General features: G+C 36.4%; 1 protein-coding gene and 2 long non-coding RNA genes across 3 annotated transcripts; 1 reads left to right on the top strand and 2 right to left on the bottom strand.

Annotated features, from left to right (window-relative positions):
• Positions 1-3,567: 3,567 nt before the first annotated feature.
• Positions 3,568-4,821, bottom strand: LOC133677899 (uncharacterized). Its single transcript, XR_009835858.1, has 2 exons — positions 4,721-4,821; positions 3,568-3,651 (listed from the first exon to the last, which is right to left on the bottom strand). It is a non-coding gene; the product is annotated as an uncharacterized LOC133677899 (long non-coding RNA).
• A 1,961-nt stretch (positions 4,822-6,782) lies between these two features.
• On the top strand, positions 6,783-7,514 carry LOC133677774 (uncharacterized). The gene is made up of 2 exons (XR_009835833.1): positions 6,783-7,012; positions 7,146-7,514. It is a non-coding gene; the product is annotated as an uncharacterized LOC133677774 (long non-coding RNA).
• Positions 7,515-8,632: 1,118 nt separating this feature from the next.
• LOC133678421 (receptor-like protein 9DC3) lies at positions 8,633-12,245 on the bottom strand. Its single transcript, XM_062100713.1, has 2 exons — positions 8,927-12,245; positions 8,633-8,818 (listed from the first exon to the last, which is right to left on the bottom strand). The coding sequence occupies exon 1, from the start codon at positions 12,192-12,194 to the stop codon at positions 8,949-8,951; it is 3,246 nt and encodes a 1,081-aa protein (XP_061956697.1). The 5' UTR covers positions 12,195-12,245; the 3' UTR covers positions 8,633-8,818; positions 8,927-8,948.

Raw genomic sequence — 12,245 nt, 5'->3', positions numbered from 1 at the left:
AAGGGGGGGTGCCTGCACAAAAGTATGTTAGCTCCAATGATATTGAAGTTTTTTGTTTCTTGGAAACTAAAATTTCTAAGTATTTGGAGTGGGTCTAATGTTAATTAGAATGGTATAGTTTCTTAGCAATTTTAACTATGTTATTGTAAGTGTGTTAAGCATTATTGCATGCATCATTCATAAAGTATTCATAAAGAAATGATTAAAAATAGAAATTAAAAAAATCAAATAGCCAAGGATAAAATCCAAAATAAAATCCAATTAGAAATAATCAATGTAAATAAAACAATTGCAAATAAAAGAAGAGAGACTGAATCAAAAGAAGAAATAAAATGAAGAATTGGTATGAATTTTTTCATGGCCAGCATGCACTTCGAGGAAAAAAAAGGGAAAAGAAAGAAAGAAAAGAAAAGAAATTTCAAGTCAAATCACGTCGAACCACTATACACATGCCATCCAGAAAAGAAAAAGATGCCAAGATAAATCAAATGATGTAGTGGAATCACGATTACAACTGCCTGAGCCAGCTATATGTGTTGCTAGAAGGTGATGGAGCGTCTGACATGTGCGAGACACATGTTAGCTGGCTTTTGTTTTATATTTTTTAGAGCAAAAACTGAAAATGTCATTTGGACTAAATAATATTAACAAACAAACCATGATGAACTTATAACTAAGCTTTGTTATATTCCCAGCTAATTCTTCAAGGTATTTTTATTGATTTGTAATATTTGCATAGAAATTCCCATGCATGCCTGAGGGTGTCATGGAAAAGTTTTGGTAATTGTTGCCTGTTGTGCTCTATCCAAAACCAATGACTTCCATTGCAATGGATAGAAGATAGTATGGTTCCTCATGAGAACTAGAAGTTAAACAAAGTGTTGTTATGGACTACAAGGGATAGCTATTGGTGTCAAAAATATTATCTGGAGGATTTTATCTTTCCATTGTTTGAGCTTGCTGTGGATTTTTTAACCCTTTACAAGGCGCCTAGGGCATTGTCCCAGTCAGACTTGCAGAGAGTTCTTGGCACATCAACTAAGACTAGGGTTGCTGTAAATGGGTACAGTAAGCCAATGCTAGAATAGTCTGTTACGTGATTTACCCAACTTGATATTGTTGGATTTATTGTTACGGATTTGTTATAACTGCCTAGCTCTAGAATCTGTTCATAGCTGGTTTACGGTTATACCAGCTGTCATGACAGCTGGTTTCCCCTTCTTCTGTAACCGTCTTCTAAGAAACAATATATATATATATATATATGATTTACTCTCTGACCTTAGAGATAAGGAGAACAGAGATTCACATTCTCAAATTCTATCTTTTTGAAATGATTGTCAGAGAGGTCGAGCTTTTGAAGATGATGCAGGGAGAAAAAGGGTGCTATTGGAATGGAGGGTGCCATAGGAATGCTGCAAGAGAGGTCCAGTCCAGTGACATGCCCGGTTTTCATGTCACAAGTGACCCCATCCCACGAGCAGCAGTCTGTACTATCTATCCATGACTCTGTTTTTGGAAAAGGATATTGACAGTACTCCAATGAGGCAGATCTATTAATGGAGAAAGATTGTTTGAAATGAAGGAGAGAATGAGATTGGTGATGAGCACACAAATGAGAAGAAGAGGAGGAGGAGGAGGAGGAGTGATTTGAGGAGAGTGGAGATGAAATTGTTGAATGGAAATGGAAGAGAAACAGAATGAAAGAGAGAGATTGAGAGAGGCACAGTTGTGAAAACCCCATGTTGGCTGGCCTTACAGGATTCGAAGTATAATTGGGAGAGATGAGAAATAAAGAAGGGCATTATTAGTAGTATTTAATTATTAGTAGTGTTATCTTCAACACTATGAATCTGCCACTTTAGTGTTGTTCCAATGTCAACTCCAATCTTCAACACTATGAAAGGCACAGCCTTTATTGAAATAATACTGCAATAAAAACAATAAATATCTGTAGTTATGATTACTTAAAAAATCTGAAAGGAAACAGCTTACAGAACGAACTTTGAAGATACTGACTGCATTGTTTAGTTTCTTCTTGCACCATTTCTACTAGCATTCTTCTTTGTTCTGCTTGCATAATTAAGACTCCATTGATCTTCAACCATTTTCAGAAACCATGCAGGTCTTCTTCTTTTAAACACAACATATCCCATGATGACTCCAAACATAAACCCACATCCATACCTAATTGCCACAGGTTTCCATCCAAACCCATCTTCAAGCAATGTTGAATCATCTCCTGCAATAAAGTTTGATGGCGGTAATGGTGGTGCCTCGCCATTGCTACATTCTTCTGGCATTGGAAATCCATGTAAAACAGAGTAATATTGTGAGAATAATTCGTTACTTCTCTATTCTTCTCAACGTTAGGAGGCCATATATATATATATACAATTATACCTTCCAAGAAAGGAAACAACCTATTCTAAGGAAAACTAAATATTCCTAAACTAAATATTCCTATACAAGATTGTCGATCACTACCAGATTTCTAGGAATAATTGCAGATTCTAGAATCAGTCTAATATATTACACCTCACGTACAGCTCATGCAGACAATCCACACAAAACCCGAGTTTCCTTCGAATGAGCGATGATCATGTCAAAGAACCATCTCAACCTAAAAGTCTAAGCTGTTAGGTGAGGTCCCAAGATATGATTTATATTATTCTTTAACACACTGTCACGACCCGAATCCCGGATCCATGACCGGCACATAGGCAATGTTCCCCTCCAAGGTTCCATACCTATGCGAACCCAAACTTACACACAAACTTATCCTAACTCAATCAGAGTTCAACGCAGCATTAACAACAAAATCAACTTCATAATATAATTCGATTGTCTTAATACAAGAGTAATATAATTTCATAGTTTTGGAGCACTAACTAGACATAAAGGAAAATGTACAAATTACAACCAAAAAGCAGGCTCGGAAGGTTCAACAAAAGTGACCTGCTATCAAGCTATAAGCCTAAAAAGATAAATAATGAGATGGTGAGTTCAACAACTCAGTGAGTAGATAACGTTCAATATACACACACGAGGTAATACAGCAATGAGAAATATTTATACAAGTACGGCTCTAGGTTCTTATAGAAAGGTTTCTCAAATAGGCCATAACAAGAATATCAGAAGGTAAAGCTCGTCAGAAAATCAAAATGCAATGAGCATGAGGCTCCGTACTGTGGGATGATCAGTCCACACAGGTTGGTGATTCCCCCGACCAACTAGGGTTCAGATACGATGTGCACAAAGAATAACACTACCCTGTTAGCATGGGTATTCTGACTGACATACCATAGGTTTATAATCATAATCAAACAGACATATTCATATTTCAAGGCTCAACTCATGACATCAATCAAATGAGGAGCTATCAATTCATAATTCAATTCAAAATATATATTGGTTCATGTCAAGAATTCAGATTCAACAATTGATCATGCTTTATCAAAACAAGGATAATAATCAACATATATATATTATCAAGAAGCATGATCCAATTCATATTAACAAATCAAATATTTATAATATTTCTCATGCATATGGAAAATTATCCACTCACCTGACTCGAAAGCAACAAAACTCAAAGCTGATATCGAAGAAAATCCTACTGACGTCCCGCCGGTAGAATATCAGGATTATCTGAATATAAAGGAGACATATTTAAGAACGACTCGAAAGAATATTTAACTTATTTAATACACTTAACTAAGGGTGTATTCCGTAATCCTATATGTTTTTGAACTCACTAGTCAATTTTCTCAAAAACCCAAAAATCTAACGGTTTTTCCGAAATCTAATCCATAATAAAACAAATAATAAAATTGGTAATAATTCACTAAATAACCCTCAATTATTCATCAAACCAATCTAAAAAGCTAATATTACAGCTAGGGACTAATCTGGAATTTATCATATTTTCAAGGGTCAAATTGTAATTTTTGTCAAATTGAAGGACCAAACTAAAAATATCATAAATCCATTACTATACTGAAATTCTGACCATAATTAGTCCTCATTTCTGTCCAGATCATCTCATTATACTCCAAGGACCATTCTGGAATTTTACCAAATTTTTAGGGTCAAATTGTAATTTTTGTCAAATTGAAGGACCAAACTAAAAATATCATAAATCCATGAATATACTGAAATTCTGACCATAATTAATCCTCATTTCTGTCCAGGTCATCTCATTTTACTCCAAGGACCATTCTGGAATTTTACCAAATTTTTAGGGTCAAATTGTAATTTTTGTCAAATTGGAGGACCAAATTGAAAGTGTTAAATTTTCATATCTATACAGTAATTCTGCCCATAATTCATATGTTATTCTGTTCAGAATCTCGAAATATGCTCCAGGGACCAATCTGCAAATTTTCCAAAGTTTGGTGACTAAACTGTAATTTTCACAAATTGAGGGACCAAATTGGATTTTCGTCATCTTCAACCTCCAATCCAGAATTTTAACAGAAACCTACTGTTCTCCCCTGATTTTTAACTCAAAATTCACCATTCAAACAAAACTATAACTCAAAATCATCATAATCTTCCATAATCAACTAAATCATCAATTAACCACAACAATCAACCCCTAACATTCAATTTAATTCATCAATTAAACTCAAAACACAAATTTCATAACCCTAACATTTATCAAAACCGAAATTAAAGCTAAAGAAAACATATTATAGACATTAAAGCATAATCTTACCCCTTTTTACTTATTTCCTCCAACTCCTTTCCTTTTTCCCTTATTTTCCCCTCTTTTCTCTTCTTCTTCTTTCTCACTTCACTCCTGCGGTTCTCTCTAAATTTCAGATCTCTCTCTCTCTTTTTTTTCTTTACTTCCTATTTATATTTATTAAGTTTTGTTGAATTACCACTATACCCCTTATTCATTTATTCTAACTTTTAAGCCTTTAAGGGCTTTATTGTATTTTTCAACTCATTAATTCAAAACGTTACACACACTCTCTCAAGTGAACGCCTTTTGAGCTTGAAACAGGGGTGGTGAAACTTGAACTCGTGATCACTTGGTCATCAAGATTCTGATACCATGTCAAAGAACCATCTCAACCTAAAAGCTTAAGCTGTTAGGTGAGGTCTCAGGATATGATTTATATTATTCTCTAACAGATCAAACGTGTTGAACTGCTTTCCTTTGGGTATGGGTCCTTCAAGCTGGTTATGTGAAAGGTCTAAGACTTGAAGAAATGTTAGTTGTTACTGTATAGGAATCCTTCCAGTGAACAAATTTGAAGATAGATCTAATGATTCTAGACTGATCAAAATTCCTAATGATGATTGGATATGACCAGTAAGGTAATTGTGAGAGAGGTTAAGTTGTTGGAGTCCTTTAAGCTTTCCAATCAATTTTGGAATCTCACCGGTGAAACTATTACTCGACAATTCAAGTACTGTGAGGATACCTTGAATTTTTACAAACTCAAATTCCGATCCTTTCCACGTCATAAATATTGGCAAAGCCATAGTAATTTTTATGATGGTACAAGTGGGTTATGAGGGATGTTTGGATTGCTGGAAAATGAAGGAAAATAATGGGGTTTTTCAAGAGGTTTCTACTAACAAGACAAATGGATAAGGACGCGTCAGCTAATTGATTGATAGCGAGTAACATCAAATCAAGAGCTGCTTCTTCTTGGGCTCTGTAAGGGCTTCATCTTGCCTTTTAATTAACATTCTCAAGATGATGGAATATAAAGTGCATTATCTGATATAAACATGAGGGAAACAGGATCGTTCTCAGGTATCATAACGAATTGTTTCTAGGAGGAAAAAGTATAAGGTTAGGTTTCTTACTGCCGGAGGCAGTTTGACAGAGATGGATAAGGAGGTCAGTGACAACTCTATGGACTCAACTATTGCCGAAGTCAATGGAAGGTTGGAAAAACTGGCAGCTGATACTGAACCCACAATAGTCTATAGCTCTGAACGTGAGGTGGCAGCTACACATCACCTTGGCAATGTTAATTAGAATGGTACAGTTTCTTAGCAATTTTAGATATGTTATTGCATGCATCATTTATAAACTGATTCTTCTGACTGGTAGGATTCTGTTTTGCTTTGCGATCGAATTCGGTTGAAATATTCCTGAGAACACGTGGGAGGCTGCTAGCGCGTGGGAGACGCCAGTGGACTTCGTTCAGACGCCTGCAACGTGGTGCTCATTGTATTTTATGTGTTGAAGTTCTTGATGTGTTTTCTGACAAATGGAAAACAAACTAATTAAGTTGTTTAATTTATTCAAATTTTGAGATTAATATTAAAAAATATTATTAAATTACTTTGAATACATCAAATCGAAATACTATCCAATATGGCCATGTTCTCATGTTGTAAATGTAATTGATTGGAATAGAGGCTTTAGAATTTATGGTCGGTTTAATGGTTTATCAATATGCTGCAATTGTGTATTTTTATTTTTGAATCAATTGGAGGATTGGAATCTATCAAGTAAGCTTTGTATGAACGGGTGATTCTTCCTCTGCGGAAACCTGAGCTCTTCTCGCATTGGAAACTTCTTGGTCCACAAAAGGGGGTATTGTTATATGGACCTCTCTGATAATTGAAGCAAATTATGTTGAGTGAAATTTAGTTTCACTCTGACAATGAAAGCAAGGTAGTACTTTGTGAACATTCTTGACTAAGATTGAGCATTCCTAGCTTGTCCTTATTGAACATCTTTATTAGCAGCAAGATTTTGTTGGATGCTCTATTAACTTTGAAAAACAGGGCACCGTAGCCTGCTTATCTAATGGATCTTACTCCGATGAATGAGATTGTAAAATGATCAAAATATTGGTATTTTTGTTGCTGTGTGGTATTTCTATATATCCTGCATCAGGGATATAACTCCAGCCTGCTTTTATATTTATTTGCGAAGGTGATAGTTTTCTAGGGCAGTGTCGTACTACAGATCATGAGGCATTAACCAATATGAAGACTGAGTGCATGGCATTATAGGATGGGTTTACTACAGATCGTGAGTTCTTACTCTTGAAACAACTGCTGCATTTGTGTAGTCTTTTTATGCAGTGACTTGCTAGAATGTGTTTTTTTGTAAGATTTGTGAAAGTGTGATTTATTGAGTGGACTCAGTGATACTATTCTTACAGAGAACGCACAAGAGATGTTACTTGCTGCAACCAACTGACTTTAAGAACTCGATGAAGCAATCCTCCAGCGTCTTCCTCAGGCCTTTGAAATTGGGATACCTGATCAAAGAGAGAGGGCTGAGATCCTGAAGGTTGTTTTGAAAGGGTAGAAAATCGAAAGCAAAATTGACTTTGACTGCATAGCAAGTTTGTGTGAGGGCTACACTAGTTCAGATCTTCTTGAACCTTGCAAGAAAGCAGCTTATTTTCCTATTAGGGAGGACCTATTGGATGAGGAGAACAGGGGGGGGGGGGGGATCTAGTGTAAGTATATATTTATCATCGTGTTGTTCCATGCTTCCATCAGTTATTTTATAGTATATTGAACAATATCGTTCTCATTTGTGATTTGTTATAGTTCTCATTTGTGATTTGTTATAGTTCTCATTTGTGATTTGTTATAATCTCAGCTAATTCTTCAAGGTATTTTTATTGATTTGTAATATTTGCATAGAAATCCCATGCATGCCTGAGGGTGTCATGGAAAAGTTGTTGCCTGTTGTGCTCTATCCAACACCAATGACTTCCATTGTAATGGATAGAAGATAGTATGGTTCCTCATGAGAACTAGAAGTTAAACAGAGTGTTGTTATGGACTACAAGGGATAGCTATTGGGTTCCTCATGAGAACTAGAAGTTAAACAGAGTGTTGTTATGGACTACAAGGGATAGCTATTGGTGTCAAAAATATTACCCGGAGGATTTTATCTTTCCATTGTTTGAGCTTGCTGTGGATTTTTTAATCCTTTATTGAGTTTCTTCATTGTGATTCTTTCTCAGGCACCAAGGCCATTGTCCCAGTCAGGCTTGCAGAGAGTTCATGGCACACCAACTAAGACTAGGGTTGCTGTAAATGAGTACAGTAGGTCAAGCTCACATTCACCTGGGTGGCCAAGGAAGTCAGATGACTACCAGGTTCAAGCCACAACTAATGAACTCTCTAAACTCGTAGTATCTCAAATCTTGAATCTTCAGTTGGATAATCAGGACCATTGAAATATTCATCTGTTTTTTTCTTAATATGAGGCCTAGAGAAATTGTATTTTAAATGATTTTAATGTTTTTCCTATTCTGAAATGTTCTAAGTAGAATATGTTGTTTTTAGGCGACTCAGAATTGCAGATTTGCTGTAGCATAGAGCTCTTAACGTGGTATTAATGCCTATCTTGCTTTCTTTTGCTTTAGATATAAACTTGCCAATAAAAAATGCTGACTGATTTTGTTGATGATTTTGGATCTGTGTAAGAGTTGTGGAACATTGTTTGTACCTTTTGAGATGGGTTTGTTACTCTTTTTAATAGTCATTCTGACTTACAAGTTATCAGAATTACTCTATTTTGCTTGCAAATATTGCTGCTGTTGTGAGAACAGAATCTCTCAGTCAAGTTTTGTTCTTTTAAATTTATAAGAATTGTTTTAATTCTTATAAATTTGCTTGCACACTCGTAAGTTTGTAAGCAATCTGTTCATAACTCTATAACTTTACATGCTTGACCTATTACATACATGGATTCTTTTTCATAAAAGTAACACTCAATTAACCTTGAAACTGAAAAAAAAAAGAGAAAAAAGTAAAGGGAATCTGCTACACTGGTGTTGTTTCAAAGTTAAATCCACTTGATATCTTGTTTGCACTGCAAAATTGGAAAGGTAAGACTGATCAAATGAAAGAGTAGAGAAAAGATAGCCTAACATAAACTGTGAACATAAAATTTAAAAACTCAAATGCTTGCAAAACTTACTTGAAAATATCAATTGAATTATTTAGTTTCTTCTAGCACCATATCTGCCGGAATTCTTCTTTGTGTTTTTGCTCTTGAGATTCCATTTATCTTCAACCATCCTAAGAAACCATGAAGGTTTTTTTGTTCTAAACACAACGTATCCCGTTGCAACTCCAAACACAAACCCGCATCCATACCCTATTGTCACAGCTTTCCATCCAAATCCTTCTCCAAACAATGTTGAATCATCTCCTTCATTAAAGCTTGATGGCGGCAATGATGGTGCCTCGTCACCGTAGCATTTTTTTAGTACTTGAAAGCCACATAAACCCGAGTTTCCTTCAAATGATCTTGCATCAAAGGTGTTGAATTGCTCTCCACTTGGTATGGGCCCCTCCAGCTGGTTATGTGAAAGGTTTAGGGTTGCAAGAAATGTTAGATGTGCCATCTGCATTGGAATCCTTCCGGTAAGCAAATTTGAAGATAGGTCTAATGATTCCAAATTGGTCAAATTTCCCAATGATGATTGGATATGACCTGTAAGGCGATTATGAGAGAGGTTGAGTTGTTGTAGTGCTTTAAGCTTTCCGATCACCTTTGGAATCTCTCCGGTAAAACTGTTCTTTGACAAATCTAGTACCCTGATGGTACTTCGGATCTTCGGAAACTTAATTTCTACACCTTTCCATGTCATTTCTATGGAATGGACACAGACAATGTGATTTGTCGTGTTAAGGTAAATCATGTTTTGATTTGAGGTCATCATTGCTTCAAGAGTATTGAAATACCCTGTTGGCAACGGCCCACTAAAATTATTGTCAGAGATGTCAAAAATCCATAATTTAGAGAAGGAATTATTTGCAGTCGGACCCTTCACAAAACCTTGGAGGTTATTGGATTTTAGAATTAGAATTTGCAGCTCTGGAAGCGTTTCTAGAAAATAAGGAAATGTATCCTCAATCTTATTGTTGCCAAGATTAAGAACTTTCAACATTGTGCAGTTGATGATAGACGGTGATATTTCCCCTTCTAATTCATTTCCATTGAGGTCGAGATATTCCAAGCTATTACCCTTTGAAAATGTTGAAGGGATAGTGCCTTGAAGATTGTTCATGCCTAGATGCAATACTGAGAGCTTGCTGCTGAAGTTCCCCAAACATAATGGTATAGAACCACTCAAGCTGTTGTTAGACAAGTCCAGGACCTCAAGGAATCTCAGCTTGCAAATAGAAGAAGAAATCTCACCAGTCAATTTACTAATGGACACAAGAATGAGGGCTTCCAAGTTCTCTTGTTTGAAAATTGAACTTGGGATTGTACCATGCAAGTGGTTATTGCTCAAATCAAGGTATACCAGTGAATCGTGTTGGAATTCACTTATATTGCCTATGAAATAATTTTTATGAAGGTTAAGAGATTGTAGAGAAGGAAGAGCAAACAAAAAGGATGGTATTGTTCCATTGAACAAGTTACTATATAAACATAGACTCTCTAGTTTTGAAAGGGTATTTAATTGAGAATGGATTGGGCCTACTAGTTGATTATCTGATAAATCTAAATATGAAAGATTGACTAGGTTACTCAAAGAATCTGGAACTTGACCTCTAAATTTATTGGAACCAAGAAGCAAGTAACGGAGTTGGAGAAGGTTTCCAAGTGAAGATGGAATCTGACCGCTTAAATTATTACTCGAGAGATCTAAAAAAATAAGCTGTGTGAGATTACCAAGCAGAGCTAGATCTGACCTTGTAATGTTACAATTACAAAGAGACATATATTTTAATGACTTTAGATTGCTGATTAAGTCGTTTTCTAAATAAACTGAAAGTCTTGTATTAGAAAGACCTAACAGAGAGAGGACATTACTCAAATTGGACGAAGGAAAAGAGCCAGTGAGGCCTTTGTTTTGTGACAAATAGAGAAATTCAAGGTTCGGGAGGAGAAAGATGTTACCCGGGAATTTCCCCTGCAAACCACAGTTACTGAGGGAGAGAGATGACAAAGAAGAGGACAGATTCGTCAAGGAATTAGGTGCAACCAAAGACATATTTACAGAAGCCAAATTGAGTTCTCTAAGCTTGGTTAGGTTTCGAACAAGCTTGTCAAAACAAATTGGTTCTGGACTTAGATAGTAGTTTTCAGAGAGATCAAGTGAAACCAACTCAATGAGTTGCTCAAAATCATATGGAATTGAACCAGTAAGATTGTTCCCTCGAAGATGCAAGTACTGGAGGTGCTTAAATTTCCCCATTGAGGATGGGAGTTTTCCTTGCAATCTACAGGCAATGAGTTTGAGTGATGACAGAGAAGAAGACAGATTCATCAAGGAATCGGGAACAAGTAGTGACATGTCTACCGAACTCAGATCGAGTTCTCTAAGCTTGGTTAGGTTTCGAACAAGCTTGTCAAAGGAAATTGGTTCTAGACTTAGATAGCCGTTTCCAGAGAGATCAAGTGATACCAACTCAGTGAGCTGCTCAAAATCATATGGAATTGCACCAGTAAGACTGTTCCCTCCAAGATCCAAGTACCGGAGGTGCTTAAATCTTCCCATTGAGGATGGGAGTTTTCTTTGCAATCTACAGACTTTTAGTTTGAGTGATGACAGAGAAGAAGACAGATTCATCAAGGAATCAGGAACAACTAGTGACATGTTTACCCAACTCAGATGGAGTTCTCCAAGCTTGGTTAGGTTTCGAACAAGCTTGTCAAAACAAATTGGTTCTAGACTTAGACCGTAGTTTCTAGAGAGATCAAGTGAAACCAATTTAGAGAGGTGAGAGACTTCTAATGGAACTTGGCCTGCAAGATCTGAACCACTTAGGTTAAGATGTGTTAGACTGGAGAACTGGCCAAATCGAGAAGAAATTTGGGAGAAGTTGAAATCATTGAAAGAGAGGTCGAGCTGTTGAAGATGATGGAGAGAGAAGAGAGAATTATTGGGATGGAGGGTGCCGTAAAGCATGCTGCAGGAGAGGTCCAGTCCAGTGACATGCCCGGTTTTCAGGTCACAAGTGATCCCATCCCACAAGCAGCAGTCTGTACCCTCTTTCCATGACTCTGTTTTTGGAAAGGGATGTGGACAATAGTACTCCGATAAAGCTGAACTATTTTGAATGAAGAAGGATTGTTTGAATTGAAGGAGAGAAAGAGATTGGCGATGAACACACAAATGAGAAGAAGAGGAGTAATTTGAGGAAAGTGGAGATGAAATTGTTGAATGGAAATGGAAGAGAAGCAGAAAGAACGAGAGATATTGAGAGAGGGACAGTGGTGAAAACCCCATGTTGGCTGGCCTTACAGGATTCGAAAGTACAACTACCTGGGAATTTAAGAT

This window comes from Populus nigra, chromosome 18 (genome assembly GCF_951802175.1).
Source record: "Populus nigra chromosome 18, ddPopNigr1.1, whole genome shotgun sequence".
Classification (NCBI taxonomy): Eukaryota; Viridiplantae; Streptophyta; class Magnoliopsida; order Malpighiales; family Salicaceae; genus Populus; species Populus nigra.
Note: the sequence above shows the minus strand (reverse complement) of the source record. Positions and strands in the feature narration are given on the sequence as shown.